Source organism: Poecilia mexicana, unplaced genomic scaffold (assembly GCF_051168715.1).
Source record: "Poecilia mexicana isolate PSO_F unplaced genomic scaffold, ASM5116871v1 scaffold_4, whole genome shotgun sequence".
Lineage (NCBI taxonomy): Eukaryota > Metazoa > Chordata > Actinopteri > Cyprinodontiformes > Poeciliidae > Poecilia > Poecilia mexicana.
The window spans coordinates 14,575,215-14,598,186 of NW_028263373.1; the positions used below are offsets into that span (position 1 = coordinate 14,575,215).

General features: G+C 38.8%; 1 protein-coding gene across 1 annotated transcript; it reads right to left on the bottom strand.

The window, feature by feature from the left end:
- Positions 1–3,743: 3,743 nt before the first annotated feature.
- Positions 3,744–21,021, bottom strand: ccdc50a (coiled-coil domain containing 50a). Its single transcript, XM_015001108.2, has 12 exons — positions 20,728–21,021; positions 16,865–16,927; positions 14,396–14,525; positions 12,472–12,562; positions 11,969–12,074; positions 8,419–9,291; positions 7,661–7,809; positions 7,417–7,464; positions 6,907–7,044; positions 6,097–6,179; positions 5,898–6,007; positions 3,744–5,693 (listed from the first exon to the last, which is right to left on the bottom strand). The coding sequence occupies exons 1-12, from the start codon at positions 20,780–20,782 to the stop codon at positions 5,674–5,676; spliced, it is 1,866 nt and encodes a 621-aa protein (XP_014856594.1). The 5' UTR covers positions 20,783–21,021; the 3' UTR covers positions 3,744–5,673.
- Positions 21,022–22,972: the final 1,951 nt, after the last annotated feature.

Sequence of the window (22,972 nt, forward strand, 5' to 3'; positions counted from 1 at the left end):
GTCGGCTCACTTTCAGGTCGTCACACACATCAGCAGTCAGGCTGGGCTTCACAACGTCTGTAGATCAGTTTCAGCCTGAAAAACCTACCGAAGTTCGAGGAAAACAAAGCAAAAAACTTCGCCGTTAATTGGAGGAAAATAAACACTTTAAGCTGAGAAAATACACAGTGGATGATCAAATGTGTGTTGTGAATACAGTGCCTAGAAGAATGATTTCCACTCTTGCAGGTTTCTTCTGTTTTTGCTATATTTTTTTGGCAAATTTTACTTTCAGGTAGAGATGAAAATGACATTTTTAAATGACTGTTTTACTTATTAGCCCTATCTTAAACCTGGCCCTATGTTAAAAAGTAATTGGACCATCTCATATCTGATATCTGGTTGGGCCACCCTGAACAGAAACAACTGACATCCAGCATTTCTGATAACTGGTGACGAGTCTATTACCAAGAATTTTGGCAAGTTTTGGCAGAAATGTTCCAACTGTCCGGTTTTGAGATTTTTTTTTGTTTATTTTTAATTAAACCTCTATTTAATAATATAAAGAAAAACTCCATTGTGATTGAGAATTTTTTTCACAAGCACAAGACCAATTGACAACAATCACATGATGAAGTACAGTAGTATCACAATACTAATTTTAAAATGTAAGAGCATGTTTAACATAAACAGCCTGTTATTGTTATGCCTGCTTATCTATTATTTCAGTATTTACTCCAGCTTTCTGCAGCCTGACCGGTTTTAAAGTCAGATTAGATAATCTCACTCTGATTTGGATCTGCACTTTAGCCAGACAAACCCAAAACTCTCATCTCCCTGTATGATCCAACACCACATACAGAAATACTATGATTATTGTAGCATTTCTGACGAATGAAGATATTTCTAAACAATAACAGTATTTAGAAGGGACAACAATTTGGGAAAGCCCTATTTTCATACAAACAATGGATAAAAACTTTAAGAGTTTACATCTACCCGTCAGTCTACTGTAATTTGAAACTTGAACAAGCAAAGCACCAAGACTGGCTGTGGCTGTTGGACCCACATCCTCCTAAAGCCGGTCTTGACAAGGTACCTGCTATGGTATTTGGTTCAGCTCTTTCCAAAACATTCTGGACGTGTCACTGGATAGAGACAAAGCTTAAAGCTCTTAAGCAAAACACTTTTTATTTAAAGTTTTGGTCTTGCTAATTGACTCTTATGTCAAAGTAAATTTTGACAATGAAGGTGCTCAGATTATGTCTTTACTTCAAACACGTTAGTCTAATGTATTTAATGCAATGACTGAAGTGAGTTTTCAAATGTAATTGCACATTTTAAGCCGTTGTGGTGTCTAATTGTCTCTTTTTGACAAAAGCAGAGTGTGGTTTTGCTCTGCAGAGGGCTGGCTCACATCTGACATAATAGTTCCCTGACTCCCTCCACCGGTTTTTCCTGAAGATGCGCCCCAGGCATTATCAGAGCGAGAAGAAGGAAATAAACCAACAGAAGTCAACATCAGTAATAAAGCCTTTTTTCATTTTACGCAGTCACATGAAAAACATTTGACAAGGAGGAAGACTGTCAAGGCTTCATTCTCTCTCTCTCTTTCTTTTATACAATGAAGGACTTTCATTTTGATATTTAGACAGAAACCTGTGAGGTAGGTAATTAGCAGTTCAACCCCCTCCAGCTTCTCTCCCTCCCTCTCCAAACAGTGGGTGTGTCTTCGTGTCTGAACACGGCATGCTGCAGTTGACAGACTCACATTTCTACCTGCCAGGTGAGACACGGAAAAATGGCCTGTCCTCGCTGCTTATTGCGCTCACCTTTCTTCAGTACCTTAAACCATCAGATGATTCCCAACCAGGTCAGGTGAGCTGATTTACCTCTGGATTTTATTTCTCTTCATCACCGTTAAGGTCGCTCAGTTTGCAAAGGAGAACACCTGCTGCACCTGATTTATTGTTGTAGTATACGAAGACGAGTTTGAGCTTGAATAAATATTTGTTTGAATATCTTCTGCTATTTGTTTTAGTGACAGCAGGGAAAAGGACGATCAGACACACTCTCATGCATACACTGTTAAACCAAAATCCCCTTTTTTTGTGTGTTCTCTTCAACAGGATTCTTTCACAGCAGTTCAGTTGCCCGCACAGCTGGAAACTTTGCCTGGGAATTTCTCAGCTTTAAAATTTCAGTCATTGTTTCTGGTCGTGTGTGTGATGTGCATCCACATCTAAAAGTGGGAGAGAGATCCCCAGTGGGAGGACCGAGTGGAAACTTGTGGTGGTTTTCGACAAAATCAGCTCAGATTATGTGTAATCTGCCTGGTTGCTGTTGGGTTTTATTTAGTAAACCTCTGGAAGCTTCAGAGCAGCAGCCACATGGCAGTAGGCCTCATCCTCTCGTTATAGGTCTGCAACCCTAAAAATCCAGTGTGCATTTCGGATGTTCTCATTAAAACTACAAGACATCGAGCAGTGAAGCTGAAGTCCTGTCTGATCTCAGCGGCGGCAAAACACTTTTTGTTGAGAGATGTTAAACCTGCAACAGTTCAGTTGACACATCCCACAGGAGGGCACGGCAGTGTTGTTACCACATGCACACAAACCTCCAGTAATGTCAGGTATGTTGGTGGACCAGCTCCACTTATCCGTTCTCACATGATGGGCGTTAACTCTGTACTTTCCTTGAGCAGTGGCTCAATTTAATTAAAATTCTGACAGAGGTGAGAAGGGGGAAAAAAAAACAAAAAAAAACACTTCCAGCAAATGATAGCAGCTCATACAAGGAAATAGCTGAGCGCATTTGCACATATTTCCATCCTGTTTGGAGGGATGCATCCAGGACAGAAGTGTTTTTCTTTTCTGCTTTATTAAGAAGGCTCTTACTAGTGCAAATGTTATTTGCACTAATACAAACAACATTGTTTTGTTTTACAATCGTTCTCTGTAATTGTTGAAATAAACTCACCGTCATTAATGTCTGGGCTTTACTCATTTCAGTGCATAGCAAACCCCTTTGAGGTCCGCACACCAGCAGATTCCTGCAAAACGTGAAGCTGGTAGACCAGTAGCAGTCAGAACAGTGTGTGTATCCACACTTAGCTTTGTCCACAGTGTCAGTACAGATTGCAAATGGTGTCGTAGTTTTGTGTGAAGCTGAAAACACACAACCAGCACAATAACTACTATCTAAAAGTGAGTAAAAGAAATAATCTCAAAATCAAAGAAAGCAAGACGTCATTTGCAATTTTTCAGGAAAGCTTTGGAAAGGATACAGTTCTGCCAAAATGTAATTAGTTTCACTAAAGGCAAGTTTAGGATCACAGTTTGAGAACCACAGTCTTAAAAAAGACTCATGGTTAGAGTTGCAACTATTACCTGTACCCATTATGGTGATATGTAGTAAGTAAATTTGAAGAAAAACAAAACAAAATTGCCTTGTTTACAGTAGTTTCCTACTGCAAGAGAATTGTGATCACAACTGCTGGTCGAAAAACACAAACATCTCAAATGCATCGACTGAAAGCATGCACCAAAAAGCTAAGACCTTTGGCAAGCATTGTAAATTAAAATGGTATGTCTAAACCTAAAATAATCTAAACGATTTCAAACATTTGTTGAATATTTAGATCTTATCTCAAGTCCTTCAAGTTAATAGTAATCAGATAATATTGACATGCGTCATATTTTTCCTAGAGCAAAGACTTATAATCTTGGGGTTCTTATGATCAATAAACACAAGGACTCAAAGTGATCAGTTAAATCACTTTTTAATCCCCAATGATTGAGGCGCCCACAAGGTGGCGCTCTCTTCAAATAATACATTAGAAGTCCCATTTATAAAGGAAATGGACACTCTGCTACAGCTTTACAATTTCTCAATCATTTTAAGTCCCTGAAAAGTAATAACATATGGCACACATCTCATTCAGTCAACAGTTAACACAAAGTTCAATTTGACAGCTTCACGTTCGTTTCCAGCAACTCAAACGGCTCATATTTGGGTTTAAAACAAACAAACAAACAAAAACTCCACATTTCTGCCTGCAGCAGGAAAACTCATTTTGGAAGCCAGTTTTCTATTTCAGTAACGTTTATGACAACATAGGAGTTCAGAAGCAGCACTGAGTATTCAAAAAAAATTAAACAGGTTGCCAATAATTAATTTTAAACTTAAAAGAATAAATGTGCTCTTCGTTTGTTTCCTTTACTAAAAAAAACAAAAACAAACAAAACAGAAAATAGTAAATTTTTCAGCAGGACTTCTCTTCATTATGATGAACTTGTGCTGTGCTGTGTAATTGTTATCTTAATTCTGAACAGGAAGGGATGTCTGCCTTTGAACCAAAGACAAAAACCTGGAAGTGACGTCAGGAAAAGCTTGAGCATGAGAAAACAATGGCAGGAAAGTCAAAATTCTGTATAAAAATAAATAGAAAGGTCCCTTTGTGAACATATATAACTGGTACAGCACAAAAATCAAAAGTAATCTAGAATTTTACACAATCATTTCACATATTGACAGCACATCAGCATAAAAAAAAAGAAAAGAAAACCAAACATACCACCTGTATGTGGTAAGCACACATACTTGCTTACCACAAGCAAGTGTGGCAAGCACAACTTCAGCTTCGACAGACAAGCAACGTACATGCATCTCAGTTTCAGATTGGAGATATGAAAAAGTGGCAGAAAAGTCCTTTTATACAGAGGATATAAACAAGTAGATATTTTCTTTATTCACAGAGAACATTATTGGCTTTTTGTGGCATTAGCCCTTTCTGATTATTAAGTAAGAGCCGGATTATTTCATATACAGCTGAAATGCATGTACAGTCTCAGTAAGCATGCACAGAGAAACAGTGATTCATTTACAGTCATACTACGTTCAGCTTGAAGGTACAGAGGACAAACAATGCCTCTGAAAAGCAGGAAAGAACGGCCAGGAGCCATTTAATGGGTTGTTACTGCGCTCGCTGGAAAAAACATAAAACAGAAAGCAAAGCCAGAGCTAACAGCACCGCGTTAAAGGCCTGTTTTTATTTTTCTAAAATTAAGAGCAAGAGAATAAACCCCCTAAAAGTCACGGGCTGCGTGGCACATAGAGAGAGTCTGTCTATTGAACAGCACAGATGTAAAAAGCAGCTGCCATGTTGATATACAAGACACTGTAGCAGCTGGAGCAGACCGACATGTCCCACATGAAGAAACTACATGGCTGCAGGACGTCCGCCCAGAAGAGGCGTAAAGCCTTGATGATGATGATTATGATGATGATGACGATGATGGCACAATCCAGAGTAAAACAAACGTCAGCACGCAATGATCAGAGCAAGTAAAAAGCCAGGTCCTTTAAACACCTTAGAATCATGTCATGGGAGATTTTTGTGGCTAGACTGCTCCTTTGGCTAGTGCTGACGTCATTATTAACAAAATACAAAAAAAAAAAAAAATGTTGTTCCAACACTCATCGACCAACAACTCAGGTTTATGGGTTTCAAAAAGAAAGGAATACAAAAGAATCCCAAGTCTAAACACAAAGATTGTTCCAAAGCTTTTGGTGAAAGACAATGTGAATGGTAAAAAAAAAAGGATAAATAAATATTTTTAAAAAAGGAAAAGACTACACAAAGAAAAAGGATGGATGGTTGACAGCATGTTTGGATAAGGTACAGATCTCGAGTCACCGCTTCTGATAGGCACCTGAAAAACAACAGATATTTATTAGGATTCTTTGTGTTGGTTGACCAGGCCACTTCTCTCTGTGCATTTTCTTTCTACTGCTTATTTTGAAAAAAATGTAACATAAATAAAACAAGGACTTACTGACGAATCAAAAAAAATAAAAATAAATAAATAAATTTCCCATGTGAAAATTTCTGATTATTTAAGAATACTACGAAGTACCTCTATAAGCGGCTTCTGGTCTTTGTGGAGGGCGAGAGGCAGCATGGTGGTCCGAGTAGACGTACACCGAGCTAACGTTCTCATAATCATGAGTACGAGGCTGAGGAGGCCTGAGACAACAGAGACACATCAGTCCTCTGACACAAACAGAATCTGATTTACTGGAGTAAAACTACTGGTTGTTAAATGGGCTTTGTACCGGACAGGTCTGTTGTTGTTTCTCTGTCTGTGATATTCATACTCCTCTCTCGTTCTGGGCCAGGCAGCTTCCTCCGAACTTGACTGAGCGGATAAATAAATAAGTCAATAAATTAATAAGTCTCTAAAAAAAAAAAGTACATAGACGAAACAACAATCCACTAGGCAAGTCAAACAAATAGGATAATTAAAAAGTCAGTTGTATAAGTAAATAAGTCAGTAAGTAAATGTAAACAAGGCAACACATGAATACAAGTCATACAAGTAAAAAAATAAAATAAAATTGGCAATAAAAAAACAACAAAATAGATCAATAAGTACAAAAATAATTAATAAAAATCAGTAAACTCTCCCCTCCATCAATACACACATTTATACAAATTTACAGATAAATAATATTAGTTAATAATAAGTTGGTAAGAAATAATTGGTTGTAGTGGTTCAATGGAGTTGGATCTGTACAAAAGACTACTGAAACATCTTTTCTTTTTAATCGTCAAGTCAACAAGTGATTGTCGTTATGTGATCGTCCAATGCTGCAGTCAACGACTCTGCTGGGTTTCCATAAATACAAACTTTTTAAACAACTTTCAATAATTAATAAAACGGAGTACTGTTCAACAACTAGGATTAACTGGAATGCATGTATGATTAAATTGAAACTATTTTTTTGTAAAGTCCCTTGCAGCAACATTTGTTGTGAATTGGTGACACATAAATAAAATGAACTGAACTGAATTAAAGTCCGTTCTGTTGTGAAGCGGCGCTGTACAACTAAACAGAAGTGGATGGTGTGGTCACTGGGAGATACCTTGTAGTTTCCCTCTGGTCGTTTTCTCTCCATGGCCATCTTCTCCATGGCCATCCTCTCTCGTTCCTTCTCTTTCTCACGTTCTCGGTTCTTTCTGTACTCCTTCTTCTCCTTTTCCATCAAGGATCGAGCAATTTCCTGTCAGATAGACAAAACATAACGATAGCAAAAGAACGACAAGGATCCATGTCCAAAAGGATTTCATGTGCATTCAGCTGAAATAATGTTCTCACCTTAAAAAAAATCTAAAAATGAGGAGACTAATTACCATAGCAGGACTTTAATTACTGAAATATTTGTCTTTAAATAATGAATGGCTTAAGCATGAATTTTTAAGCATGAACTCCGACTCATGGCTTAAGGATGAGTTTTAAATTCATGCTTAAGCCATGAGTCAGAGTTCACTGAACTGAGGACAAAAAAAAAATATATATATATATATATATATATATATATATATATATATATATATCTCAAAAAGATGAAAAACAAGACCTTATAAAAACTTGCCTCATCTTTTGCCACCTGAGCTGCACGCTCCTGCATGTTGCTCATTCGCTGAAACAAGAAACATTTAAAAACTTGCATTAGGATAAAAATAAATGAGGGAAAAAAAGGGAAGAAAAGGGGAAAAAAAGAGAAAAAAAGCATCCCAGACTTGGGGAAAACAATTACAGGTTGTGCCTGCCGTTTGTGGCAAGGCGAGTTTATTTGTAGCGCATTTAAGCAACAGGACAATTCAACGCGCTCTCACCTTGAGTTCCTCCTCCTGAAGTCTTCTTGCGACTTCCATGTCCTTCAGCTCTTGCTCCCGAAGGTCAAGGTTTGTCAACCCCTTTGTGGCTTCGGTCAACCCGTACTCGGTTTCTGGGATAATTGAGCCACTTCCTTTGTCAACATGGCCTGTAGGAGCAACGGAGTTATGAGCAAACCCATTGGTCTGTGCCAGAACCCTAAGAAACCAAGAACCAGTGAGAATACTACTGCTTGTTTCTTCACAATCAATGAAGAGTGATTGGAGATGCTTCTTGTGATTATATAGAGAGAGGTTTATCTAATTATGAAAATATGTTTTCTGATTTACTGATTACAAGATATCGAATTGGTGAGAAGCTATTGGTATGTTGTCATGAGGCATCTTTCAAAGGGCTGCAGTCCATCTTTACTGGCGTGCATCATGTTTTGTTTAGTAGTTTCTCCTAATTTGGTTAATATTACATCCAGCTGAGCAGCCCTGAAGCCCGTTGTTAATGCCAAACCGTTCCAGTTCATGAAACCTGCAGAACATGAATAACACCCAGACTCAACATCACAAACCAGGAAACAATGGCAGAAAGAGAAAATCCCACAACATGGAAGCAAAGAGAAACATCTAAACCATCATCATCGTTCTGATCAGAGCCACTAGTGATTAGTCTGTTAGATCGACCCACCACCGGAGATTTTCAAAGCGGAAAGCAAGGACAGCAACCACACAAAGAGCCGACAGGCCCAGAGGGGCTCCGGTGGTACCTGTCTCTCTGCTGGGGTGGCTGTGACTGCGCTCCCTTCCAGGAGACTCAACCTGCATGAGGTCCCGGATCTCCCTGGCTCCTCCTCGAGCCTCGCCGTTTGCAAACACGTCAAACACTTCGACGGGGCTGGAGTGGATGCGCTGCTGGCTTCTGGCCTTCCTCCCACCATCATCCTCTTCCTCCTCCCAGGAGCCCCTCTTGTCTCTTGGCCTGTCCCTACTGTATTCTGACTCCAAAGAGTCCAGATCGAGTCCTCGGTCCCTGCTCCTGGCTCGTTGTCTGTCCTTTTGTCTGTGTCTGTCTCCGTCTCTCGGTCCGTCATCGCTTGGTATTCTGTCTCTGGATTTTTCCCGTTCTCTTCTCTGCCTGGCATCCTGCTCCTTTACTCTTGTGTACTCCTCCATACGTCTCTCGGTTTTATAGTCCCTGTCCCTATCATGTCTCTGCCTGTCTTTCTCCCTGTCCTTGTCTCTTTCTACAGTAGTATGTGGAGGCGGCGGTCTGGCTGGTTTTTCCTTCCTCCTCATCACTCCATCTACTTCCATTTGCCCCTGCTCCCTGGCTCTGCCAGTGTATGAAGGCTCAAACTCTGGGTACCTGTCCCCATGCTTGCCTCTAGATGGCAGCAGGTGCTCTGGATACGGATCTGCGTGCTTGCTACGGCCTCGCTCTGCCTCCACGGGCTCCGGGTATCTGGAGTGACCACGAAGTGCCGCAGAGTCCTGCTTTGGGTACCGGCTCCTTTTAGCCTCGGCAGAATAATAATCTGGAGAGTGTTTTCTGTTTGAGCGCGAAGGAGAGTACGAACCATGTAGGTCTGGAGATCGAGACGTCTGACGGCTTCGTTTGTCCACGTCGGCGGATCTCGGCTCTGATGAAGGACGGGGAGCGGGGGGACGAATGGTGAGAAAAAAACAAAAAGGAAGCTATGAGCCAAGGCTGCTGTTAAGCATGCAGGTAAACGCAACACCTGTGAGGAGACGGATGGTCAAGGCACAGAGAGCATGCTATGGACGTAGGTGTTAGATGCTCGCAAAATGCCCAGAACTGTTTGCTTCGTGTTTCGAAGTTAGTGTGTGTATTCAAGAAAATAAAAATATTAGTTACGTATTCAAATAGTGCTTTCATAATACTGTGCAGCTCATTTCCTGTCCATGCTACAAGAAATCTGGAATTATTACAACAACAAACGTTCAGGACAACACCTCGGATCAGAGTTAGAAAAACACCTCAATGAAAACCAGTCTGCTGGCTGTTGGCATGTGACAGACGAAGCAAGTGGAGATGAAAAAAGCTCAGATGAGAGTCATTGCAAAGGAATTCCTGTTATCTAACAGCCTGCTCAAATCACATAGACTTAGTTGTCTAAAAGAAAGAAAAAAAAAGAGGGCGGAACAGAAATCACTGGTGCCTGCTCAAAGGTGACGAGACGAGTTTTAAATTTTATTCTTTTCTGTTTGGATTTTAAAAACGTCTGCTCCATACTCCATTTTCCTCAGCCAGTGTCAGGCGGAGACCTCCGTGCCGGAAACTAGCTGGTCACCGAGATTATCAAATACAGCAAAGAGCCTCTCATTTCCTGTGAGGAAATGAGAAACAAACTGGTTTCGCACGAGTGCTAATATGAGGTACAGTTTTGAGAGAAAATGTTCCCAAATGAACCCTGGCCTATGTGAAAAAGTAATCTGTCTGCGTTCATGCATCTGCAGCACCTGGGAATGAATGTTTTACATCACTATTAAGAATATCGGCTCACTCTTCTTACCAGAATAGTTTCAATTCATCCGTAAACAGCATTTCAATTAGATTTAAGTTTGAACTTTAACTAGGCCACTCCAAAACCTTAATTTTGTTTGAGTCATTCGGAAGTGGGCTCGTTTGTGTGTTTGATCATTTTACATCTCTGTATCTCAAGTGCACTTACGCTTAAAGCTGCAGTACGCAACTCTTATTAAATAAAATGATTTTTTTTTTTTTACATATTTGCTAAAACTGTCACTTTGTATGGTAGTATAATGAGACAGAATGTTGGAAAAAAAATAGATAAAAAAATAAAATAGAGTTCCTTGTGGTCCTACTGCCATCTGCAGAAATACACTCACTTTATCACTGCCTGATATCAAAAAGTAAAGAGCTGAAATATTCAACTGTGACACAAGTTGAATATTTCTAAAGGGAATCTAACATGCAGAGCACCGCCTCAGTCAAGAACGATTCGTATGCCAACACAGTTACGCAAAGCTACAATCCTGTAACCTGCAAGTTTCTTACTGACGTCTTTCCCACAGTGGTTGAGATGCAGAGTAAACAAAAGAGCAACTGCAGCCGCCAGCAAGATCACACTTAACCTGCTATGTGAACACACAAACCTAGCAGGGAGTTCACAATGCGAGTAGTTACGTAACTTACAGGGCTGGATGGCAAACATAGCGCTGCTGCCACAAAAATTATAACGAGAGCCAGTAAGAGCGGCGGCAACCGTCACAAGGAGCTCAGGCTACACGATGGACAACATGGATGGAAGGAGGCAGAAAGACCGACGGCAGCAGACACTTGCCCAGTCCTGTTTATGTCAACAAAGGGGCCAGTGTTTTTGTCTACACAAAGCCGTAAGCACTCAGCAGCCACTTTGTTGAGAAGTGAGAGTCACAAATATGCCAGCTGAGGAAACCTGAGGATCAACACACTAGAGAAACGAAACTATCTGGTAACCATTGAGATAAAAAAAAAAAATCTTTACATCTTCCCATAAAAAATCTCAATGTTCTGGAGGGGGAATGTCAGAATCTATATGACCTGCTAGATTCAGCCAGATGAGAGCAAAGAAAGGAGGAGAAAGAAAGAAAGAAACCACACCTAAATTCCCACCCCCCACCGAAAAACTTCAAGGCTGTGCTCAGACCTTGACGCTGCATGCTTAAAATGGAAAGAGTTATTTTCTACAAAGAAATCTTCATTTTGAAAACTGGAAATGATGTTCATTAAAATCCGTCAGCACGGGGTGAAATTTACAAAGCGCAAAAAAGAAAATGACTTTTTATGCAATCAAAAAAAATACGGCGCTACAGTAATATGAATCATACATATTAGTGGGATGGGAATGAAAAACAACGTGCGACACACAAAGATGCTCGCCACCATATCATAGACGTGTGACTAAAAGCTAAAACTTATGTTTCTGAGGTTTAAAAATCACTTAAGGATTCATGGGGTGTTGAATTCCTTAATCACCAACACTTCTGCTCATTTATAATTAGACAAAGCACATTAAAGCTGCAATTCAAGCACACTAAAAATCCCTTTACATCAGCGGCTGCACTCCGTTCTCCCACGAGTCTAATTCTAGATCTTTCCCTCCAGTCAGCAGCAGCAATCTTAAGGACCAAGATGAATCAAAGGCAAATCCTCTCACGTTTTCAGCAATGGAAGGAAACAGTCGCCTTGAAGAAAAAAAAAAAGCATCTTTACCCCTGTAGTCCCACATGAGCTCATACAGGCATCAAAAGGAAACAGCAAGACATCAACATGAGCTGCGGTGAGCTCCCCACCTCCATGATCCTCAAAGTAATCCTCCTCATATTTTGCTTCCATCTGTTTCTGTCTCCTCCTTTCCTCTTTCATCATCTCCTTCTCATACAGCTTTCGAGCGATGGCCTGCAAAAAAACAAACACAGACCAAAGTGAACAGAAAACTGGATAATCTGTAACAAATGTGTTGGATCTGAAACAATGGGGGTAAGCAAATCATCACTCCATATTTTACAAGTATCAAAATGAGGAACAGTGTTGTTGATGGTCTTTTAGATTTACAGACTCTTTCATGGACAGTGGATGAATCGACTAGAGTCGAACAATTTATGCCAGTTGTTTAGGAAAGCTTATTTAAAGATTTTATTTTACTAAACGGTGAGATGACAAGAAAAAGGGTGAAGAAGGAGAGGGAAGTCATGCCGCAAATGGCCCAAGCCCGGGAACCAAACCCAGAGCAACCGCGCCGATGACTGAAACCTTTGCACATTTTAAACAGTCTGTGAGAGTTTGTGTTTCTTACGGCATCCTTCTCTTCCTGCTGTCGCTGCTGCTCCGCCTGTCGGACCAGTTCTTCCTGAATCTCCTGTGCGATCTCCACGTCCTGTCGCTCGCTGGGATTCCCGAAGAGTCAGTGAGTCAAAACAAGAAAGAGAAAGGTTAGGATACTAGCAAGGTTGCTATGGTCACTTTAAATATTTCGAGTGAACATCAAAACGCATTTTTCTTTTTTTTTGTTTGTTTGTTTTTATTCAGATATGTATAATCCATCCATACAATACAGCAAAGAATTTCTGTGTGTTTTATTTTTTTTTTCCTTATAAAAGCTTTGATGTCTGAGATTCAGAATTTCTATAATTATTCAGCTAATAAGCACCGAAATACTTCTGAATATTATTAATAAAATACTTCAAAGCAATCCTTGGGTGTGAAGTGTAATCTGGAGAATAACCAGAGATGTTGGAGGAGTTTTTGGCAGGAGCTTCTCTGTGACGTTGGTCTCAGAAGGCTGCCTTGGCTCACTCCTCTGCAAACATGTAGGCAACACCATCTGACTGGAAAGCTGTCACTTAAGGGCAGACACCACAGATTCTCTACCCTGCGCTGAACCTGTAACCAATCTGAATGCTAATGCAGAACGAGTTGAGCTCAATAAACAGGAGGGTAAAAAAAAAAAAAAACATTAGCATCTTAATATAAAGTACCCAGGTGTCTGATTTTGGCGTTAGTCTGCGAATGCCTGCCTGGAGGCCTACGAGTGGGAGTGCATGATGTGGCAGTAAACAACACGTCGCAGGATCAGTGCTCTCTCTACTGGAACAGTCCATGCAGGTTTGAAACAGCACTTCATACGCTGACATCACCGAGTCAACAGTGTCACCGTGATTGTACAAATTGAAACTTTGCGGAAAGAATTTTCAAATTACGTTTCGAAACTAATCTTGCAAATTTCTAATCAATGCACACCAGTAAACAGATTTAGGTTAGATTTAAGGCAAGATTATGGTCCGTTTTATCATTAATCTGGTTTAAAGATCCTATGTGTGAAACATGCAAACACACGGAAAACAACAAAGAGCTACATTTGATGCGTCTTCTGTGTTTGCAGGCTAAGGCAAAAACGTCAACAGAGAGAACAAAACTGCAAACAATGCAAGAGCGGGTCGGGATCACTCCTTGCCCGAAAGTGCAAATAGATCCATTTTGCTTAAAAGCCTACATTTATCATGATCACAGGCCAAAGACTCGTTCTTTGGCATTTTCTTTCTATTATTTGTCTGTCAACGTCTCTCTCTTTAACTGTTTAACAGACTGACGGATGGCCCCCTCCCCGTCAATCCCACAATGCATTGGGTTGTAACATCTGTGGTAATTCTCCATTTGCCTCACTATTTGTGTTTTTATGAACACCATCAGTGTCTAAGAAAAATATTTAAGATTTGCAATTCAAGATGATATTTGATAGTTCTGACAAAGCAAAAGGCAGATTGTGTGTGTGTGTGTGTGTGTGTGTGTGTGTGTGCGTGTGTGTGTGTGTCTGTGTGTGTGTGTGTGTGTGCATTGTTTGGGTTTGCTGATAAGGAAGTACAAATGTGACAAAAAAAACCACTACCACTAACTATGAGATAAAATTAACTTTTGTTTGGCAAAGATGAAGAAAAATATATTGGAGTTGATGATTTCATTATGCAGTAATATCTAAGGCACATTTTTATAAACAAATATGCAAAGTTTTCCCCTTTATCACCTTATAAATGCTATTCAGGAATGGGATTTTCATTGTCAAAATAAGAAGTATGAGCTACAAACTTCAAAAAGCTCACACAGGGTTAAAAAAAAAAAAAAAAAAAAAAACTTTTGCAGCTGCATCCAAATGGATACTGCTTCTGTAATTTACAGGCATTTTGTAACTAGTGTGGGGGTGTAGGTGTATCTAAGATACCCACATGTCACTGTTCTGTTTCTGGTTCTGAATCTTGGCTATCTCGTCCTCCTCCTCCTGCAGCTTCTTGGCCACCTGCAGGTCCTTCTGCACCAGGCGGTTCTTATGGACGTTGGAAGCCAAGTGACTTTCGACTGCAGACACAAAAAGACAAGCACTGCTCTGAAGAGAACTGCGTACACACAAAGTGAAGACATGCTTCTTTATAGGTTTTCCTATCCGACGAGCTGTTGGGTTGTGAAAACCGTCTACAGAAGACAAGATAGACGCTTGGGGCAGCAGACACGTTTGGGTCTCATGTAATTGGAAAAAAAAAAAAAAAAAAAAAAGCACAACTCGATTCATTGAGAAATGAAGGTTTGCAGCTGAGGCGTCTATCCAAGGTTACACGATGGCACACTGTGGCCGTACCAGATGATAAATCCTGCTTTGCTGACGCACTCGCTGCACTTTGCAGGCATGGAGAGCATCAGTCACTCGCTCGGCTCCGTTTCACCCAGTTATTGATGTGCTGCCAGCTTTGAGCGAAAAGGACCAAATCCCATTTGGCGACTTAACAAAGAGAAGCTCCTATACGTTTTTGTCCTACGCAGCTGGGATCGAAAGAGGAAACTGAGTCATGGCTGTGCCAAAGTGATGAAGGGTCAAAGGGTTAACATTGATTTTCCTTTGAGAGGTTTTGATGACTTGAACCCTTATGGAAACTGTTTAAGGGGATAGTTGATGTCACAACAGGAGAGAGGTTTACACGTCATTCTGTCTGCCATCGATTCGTCTTTTGTAGGGAGGAGGAATGAAAACACAAACTTTAGTTTGAAAAGACCTCACTTAAATCTGAGATGAGTTAACACTTGAGCTAAGCTTTAATGAAGAGAACAAATTCCAAACGCTGACGGAGCCAGGCGGAAATTATTTCCATCTGACAACGGGATGCTTAAGTGCATGAGCAACATCTGAAATGAAAATAAAACCAGATGCTGAATAGAATTGGATGAGATGGCGACAACCAACTGTTTTAAAAAAATATATATCTTTGTACATTGAGTGGACTAGCATGTGACATTAGCCAGTCTTCGTCTTCAGGGTCAAAGGTGAAATGAAAAGATCAGTAGTGGCACAATTATGTTTAGCTGCCGATCACCGTGGATTTAAATAGGAAACACAAAGTGATTCTCTCCGACACAGGCTCAGAGTTGAGTTAGGTCACATCTGGTCAGCTTTAGTGCATAATTAACTTTGTTATAGTGATATTAAGTGTCATATTGATGACACTGATATTAAAAAAAGCCCATTTGTTTAGCATGTACCGTTTTTCACCATGTAAACAGAAACTACCATGTTTTTTTAAAAAAAAAAAACTAATCTGAGCAATGATGTGTGACCTTTTTAAAATCAACAAATTAGTGGCGCCAAAAAATATGTGAAGATGTTCTTTAAATCCAGACTGATTAGGGAATTTAGATTTGTCTGTCCATCTCAACAGGAAAAGCCTTTCAGCCAAACTCAGGAGGAGGCAGATCAAACCAACAAACATCAAGATAAAAAAAAAGCAACTTCTAAAGAAATACATGATGTGATTTATCTAAATAAGATTAAAAAAATAAAATAAAAATCAGCAGCCAGGGAACATATCCTTCAAAATGACATGCAGCTTTTTTCTTCCGTTATTATGTAATAAAAGTCCCACAAACGGAGCTAATGGAGCATATGGGGACTGACACACAAACACACCCAGTTATTACAATAAGGCAGATTCAAACCAGACCACCTTTGACCTACAAATAAGATAAGGCTCCAAAGCAACTGCAAGCATTCTGCACCATTCGCTCAGTTAACTGTGCAGGAGAATCTGATTTTGTGTTAGTTTAATGGGGGATTCATCCACTGAAGCTGCAGTTTAATTTTACATTTATTCTGCAAGTGAGGCGACAACATGGAGCACAATGAGTTTTGGAAATGCCACACTTCAAAAGAAGCTTTTATCTTTCATTCCAAAGAGATGAAGAAGGCAGCATAATAAAAAAAAAACAATAATCAGCATTTGAAGAAACTTTACAGGTATTTTTAAAGTTTTCTCTTTTTTTTATGCAGATTGGTAATTGGCCAAATAAACTTACATTCTTATTCCAATATTTGAAAAAACCTATTGCTGGTATAAAAAAAAAAAAAGACAAATTTTCAACACACTTAGCAATGAGCATGCACGACAGCATGCAGTCAAAACCTCATAAAACCCAAATGTTGCACTAGAAATAACACACACACATTACCAAACAGACTGCTTCACCAGCCCAATTACATGAGTGCAGAATGCAGCTGTGTTAGAAAAAAAGCAAAGTAACTGTTCAATCATGTTTTGTGACTAAAAGCAGAAAACCAGATGATAACATGATATTGTCCATCAAGACACATTTATTCAGCATAAGAGGATTCAGAGACTGAAACAAAGCATGTCTGAACTGTGCTTTCTTACTTTCTTGTTCCTGGAGGTTGTAGGCCAGGGAGTGGTCTTCCAGCACAGCAAAGTCTTTGCATACTGAGCAGGGGAGAAAAACAGAAAAAAAAAAAAAAAAACACAATATATTAAAATCTAATTCAGTTCTTAAAATATAATTTATAATTTTAATAAACTGAATGACATAACATTAAGAATGACATGTTTTTCACATCTTTACAGTGACATCCCGTTCATCTGCTAACAACAAACAGTTCATTTAGTTTGCTGATTTTTATACGAGACAAGTAAATAAAATCCAGTATGGTCTGGACAGCTTGGTAAGAACACAATTCATGAATAATTTGGAATCGATACATTTTTAGACAAAAAAGTGTATTGTATCCCATCGGTTATAATGGACAAGTATCAGATACCAAACTCAAACGTCTCTCTGCCTGGCTCTCTAAACCTAGAGACAGAGAGATTTAAAGAGTGGCAAAAGCAAATGAGGTGGATTAGCATTGCTTGCCAACTCATTGTATCAGCCAGGACATGATATAATCTCAGCTGCCCAGGAACTGAGCTGTTAGCTGTTGTTGTATCCAGCAACAGTCTTTGTTTAGAGATCTTTTCTGAATCATTGTGAGACAGACTGCTACAGGAGATCCTTCCTGCCCACAACATCATTCACAACAGAACGTTGAAGAAACATGATATGAGTTAAGGTCGATTTAATTTAATTATCCTTTGGGATAAATAAAACATTTCTGAACTGAACTAAACAATTTGCTAACAAAAAAAAAAAAAAAAAAAATCTGATTTAGGCAGCCAGAATTGCAAAGACTAATGATGGGGTTGACATCTGGGATAGTTGACTGATTCAGCTTTACATATTAAAGAAAAAAAATACACAGAGACGCACAGAAGAGGTTTTCCTGGAAATACCAATATCCTTCTTCATTTGACCTGCTGATTCAGCTTTTTTTTAAAGACTATGATATACAAAAGAAAAGATCTGCTGCCGGTTTCTTGATAGAGGAAGATAGTTTGAGTGTAACAAATAATGAAGATGTTATTTTTTTTTAAACTGTTTATGCATCAAAACGTATTTTCTTAAGTACAATTGCTGTTAGTTGATGCTTTAATAAAACAAAGGTAATGAAATTTTTAGTTTTGATGCCTTTAATGAATTTAAGTGTGGACCTGTTGTTTAGCAAGAACACTTCACCAAGAGGAAACTCAGTCATTCTGATCTCTGACTGATTGACTAGTGCAGCTAAAGTTTTTTTTATTTTATTTATGTTTTATATTTGAACAGAGATGCAAAGCCAAACTATGTTTCTCAGTCTTATAAATAGGGCCATCATGTTGTGTGAAGAAGAAATGAAACCATAAAACAGGAACTACCATTTGCACCAAGACCACAAAAAGGATCTCAACATTTTAGTTAAATATAATTCTGTCTCTTTTCTTCATGCTAGGCAAAAGCCAAAAAGAGCAAACAGCTATTTTACAAAGCAGCTGATTAAGGAACCAAAAACTGTTGCACAGCTCCATGTATCACTACACAACAAATGAAAACACAGAAAATATTACACAAAATCTAGATGTTTTACTATTTTAAATTGCTCAGTATAAGTTCTGTATAAGCACTACCTTGATGGCATCAAATCTGACAACAATCACTGATTATTTTCCACTGAATGCAAACCTACAGCAGCATTTGCATATCTAGTTTCAGTACAACTACTGACGGAACCAGTGTGGTTTGAGCTATCCTCCTGAAAACAATTCCGTTTGAAGAATGGGTGATTTCCACATAGAAAACACCCAAGCAGTCCCTCACATCCATCTGAAGGGTTCTGAAATGAGCCCACCAGATTTTCTTTTCTCAATTTATTTTAAGATCTGGGACAAACTCATCTCCAAATGCAGAAAGTTTCCTGCGTGGGAGAGCAAAACCGGAGGATTAAAACTGCGACTAATTGTTGATCCGGGCTGAAGTTAATTACTTTTGCCTCTGCTGGAAAAACTAAACATCACCCTTCGCCAATGCAACATTTAGCAATGGTGTCATGCTACAGGAAGTTGTTCTTGACTCTCCATCTCTCTCTTTAGTAAGGACTGCTCTGAAGCAATAAAAAAAATATCAGGCGAGAATCAGATGTAGTAGATGGCTAAACAATGACAAGAGAAGGCCATGAAATCCCCACACCGACTCCTGCCAGCCTGGAATTTGATTAACAGAACACAGACATGACCATATGCTTAATCCTCTTAACCAAAGAAGCCTAAATGTTTTGTTGCTCATTTGCCCTTACCTTAACTGCAGTTTTAAGACTAAATTAGGGTTTGTGGGACAGCTGCAAAGAGCAACACTTTGGCAAACGGTGTTTACAACACCCATCTACTAGGGACAGAAGTATTGAAGTTTATGGCTGAGGTTAAGGCTCATTTAGACACATATGGTTGGAAATCAGAGGAACATCGTATGCAGAGATTTTATAAGGCAATAGAATAAACAAACTCAACTCCTGATTAGGTTAAGTGGACACCTTCTTTAAAAGTCTCTTTTTAACACCATGTAAAGGAATAAAAGACAGTCATAAGTTACCGTTATTAGAGCTATGCTTTCCAAATAAATATTCCCCTTCCTACTATTTCTATGGCTTAAAATAATTTAATTGCCACAAAACTGAACACTAATAGCCAGAATTCCATCCAGCTTTGTGAAGCGTATGGTAGAGCAGCCTCGTCTCTCTCCAATATGTTGCTGTGCACTTCCAGTCAGCTGGATGAAGGAAGTTCACTACAGCTTTATGGGAATATTTCCAATTCTTAAACAAACACCAGCAGTCATGGGAAAAACTAAAGATGTAGCAAAAACAACAATAAACATGATAAATATCAAGAATACAATTGTATAAACCAGCATGTCACATGATTTTAGTAGCAGCAAGAATAACTTGCTTTCCTGTATTATAAAAAAAACTTGGGTAATTTGAGTACACAACATATTAATGGTAGTATGATAATATTGTGCTGTTTTTTTTTTGTTTTTTTTAGTAAAGGTTATTGAACCTAAATCAAGGTTGTGAAAAACAAATCTCAGGCCAGATTCACAACTTCTCCGACTGCCCTCTGCATATTTGCCTCTGCGGACATGACTGAGCAGTAGAAACGCAGGTTTCTTCTCCCTCTGACCAGAATAACAAGCATGGTGCTGAGCAGCTGCTTCACACCGACAAGCATGGGTCGTTTAAGCACAACACGCACCCAGTGGCGATTCACAGCTGGTATCAGTAGCAATAGGAGGGCACCGTTTCGCGCCTGTTTGTTATGTTTGACAAGTGATTTAAGCATATTAGAGTAAAGACAAAAATGTTCACAGCCAAAACACAACAGGGTTAGTCAATGTGTCATAACTGAGCTTGTTCTTCAGAACTCTGGCTGAGCAACATACCTAAATAATCAGACAACAACTCCATGTGATCAGCCTCGTGTCAGCTGACCAAAGAAACGCCACTGTTAGAGCCATATTTATATTCACATTTAAGAATTTTTACTTTAGCCCAATGACTGAGAAAACGCGGACACAATAATAAATGTTTCTTTCAGTCATCCTGACAGAAGGCAGATTTCCAACGTAATAAAAAAAAATGTAAAAATAAAAAAAAATATCTACGACACCTGCAGATTTGGCTAAGGATGGTGTTGTGTATATGCGAGTTCAGTATATTCAATACTGCTTGATATGCTAGCATCCGTTAGCTCTCATCACTGCCAAAGCATTTGAAAACAAACCCCTGCAATTACTGGTTTAACGTTATCTCTTAGATAGTATCATCCATCCGCTAGCTAGTTTCGCATTTATTTGAGAAACTCGTTATTGGCATTACCCTCTTTCACTCCAGGTAGTTTTTTCTGGTCGATGCTAACGTTACATTCAGCCATGTCGTCTCCGGTAAGAAGTCAAAAAAACCGCTGACTTTCGAAGGTTAACGGCAGTCCGGTGATTGATCGCCTTTGCTCGTAAATCCCGGATTGATGGTCCAGGTGGTGGACTGCTGTTTTGATTAGTTTCGGTCACCACCCTCTGCCGATACGTCGCTGCTCAAGAGCTAGCGTGTCAGATTTCCGCCGAGCGTCCCTCCCTCCGTGCCTGACCATGGACGCTTCCGACACCCTGACCACCAAGCCAACGAAAGCTACTGCACTTCCGGAGTAGATATTTCAAAATAAAAGCTTTAGGCTTCCAATAGTGCAATTTATTGGCGGTTTCTGCATGAATCTCTGGACAAGTCCTTTCTTCTACCACCACACTTATTCAAGCTTATATATGCAAGAAAACTTGTAAGTTGTTGTCTTTCATGTATGGTATTTTCCTACCAAAATTTAGTACTTTAATATATTTTTATTCAAGTGAAAGTAGAATGTAGCCATTACTCAAATTAGAGTGAAAACATACTTGATAAAGAAAAAGAAAGAACAAAAAGGCTATTCAAGAACTGAATAACTGACTATTAAATATTTTTAAAATGATGGATTCAGACCAACCAAAATATACAGCTCAGTACTGAGCTGCAAAATATACAGCTCAGTATTTTAAAGAAGTAAAAATTATTCAAATAGCATTATTACATAATGACAGGCTTTTCCAAATGAAAATCTATTCTTACAGTAGGTAGTGTATAAAACTTGTAACTACTTTCATGACAAAATCTATTGTTTACTGAAGTCACTTGACCTTCAAATGGCCACAAAAGACTCAGCAGATAAAAAAATAACATTAAAGCAATGGTGATCAAACAAGAATACTCACGTTAACATTAACTGTAAGTTTGCATCTGTGTCTAGGATTTTTGTTTCTTTATTTATATGTGTAAACAATCACAGAGTAGCCAGGAATTTCAACCATAATAATATTACTTGAATAAAAGTAAAGAGCATAGTGTAGTGAAACACTTTTTCAAAAACATTACTCACGCACATGCAACTGAGTAAATGTAACCAGTTGCCACCCAGTTGTCCGATATATTTGTTTTTGCACCAATGAGTATGGTAATTACGAAACTTTTTCTTCTTCCTGCTCCCTTTTTCAGTTGTGTAAATATTGTAAGTGAATGTGTTTGTGAATTAATGATGAAATTTGCTCAATCGAATAAATTGATTGACTGATTGATTGGTCAACAACTGGCCTCACATATCACTGACCAAGTTCACAAATAAGATAAATCTTAGCTTATAGGACTATATTAAAGTGCTTATCTTTGTTCTTAATGCCATCATCATTAATATGGTTATTAAGTTATAATTGATCATTTTTCATGAAATCATAATTATATTTTTACACTGATTCTAGTACAGTATTATGAAAACAGAAAAAATAGGATTTAAATGTGGATGGAGCACTTTGAGATATTATGGAAGAACAAAAGAAATTAACCACTAAGATGATAAACAATGAGAGTGGCACACTTGACCAAACTGTGATATATATAATACACTCTGTGATAAGAAAAAAAATTTACAGAAAAAGCTAAACAGGCAAAAAATAACAAACACAATCACAAAACATAAAATAAATGAACAGATAAAAGGAAATTAAAAATTTCACACATTTACTTTAAAAATAATCCCAAAAGATCCCATCAGCACGGTATAATGTATTTTTCACTTTCGCACGAACACTGACAGACTGTTGTGAGTGTGTACTGCATACCATGAATTCAAAGCTGTTTCTCTCCAGTCACACACTGATAAGCAAATAAGAGGAAATGTGGGAGTTCTGTCTCTTGCTCAGGGACAAAGTGACATGTGATGTGGCTGAGAACCAAGCTGAACTCATTCACAGCTTCACCCTAACCCATAAATAGCTACACAAATGTCCAGAAACAGACACAATAAGAATAACCTTCATCAGGATTCAAAATAACCCATAGCCATGAAAAATTAAAGCATGCAAAAATCAATAAGATAGACTTTAGTTATTCCTATATGTGTTGCAGCTCTGTAGTCTTGTCATTTTTATAAATGTAGGTCAAATTACAATCACTCTAAATGCACAATCCTCACCCGAATGACACAAATAGGACAAAACACAAACACTAAAAGATGCATCTAGTTGTTTAAATTAATTTTGAA

Excerpts from the sequence above, each read along its gene's own strand:
- ccdc50a (XM_015001108.2), bottom strand. The coding sequence starts at position 20,782 with ATGGCTGAATGTAACGTTAGCATCGACCAGAAAAAACTACCTGGAGTG. Across the intron at positions 12,075-12,471 it reads AGCAGGAAGAGAAGGATGCC|GCCATCGCTCGAAAGCTGTA; the intron begins GTAAGAAACACA and ends GTTTTTTTGCAG. Across the intron at positions 9,292-11,968 it reads TTACTTTGAGGATCATGGAG|AGCCGAGATCCGCCGACGTG; the intron begins GTGGGGAGCTCA and ends GTCCTTCATCAG.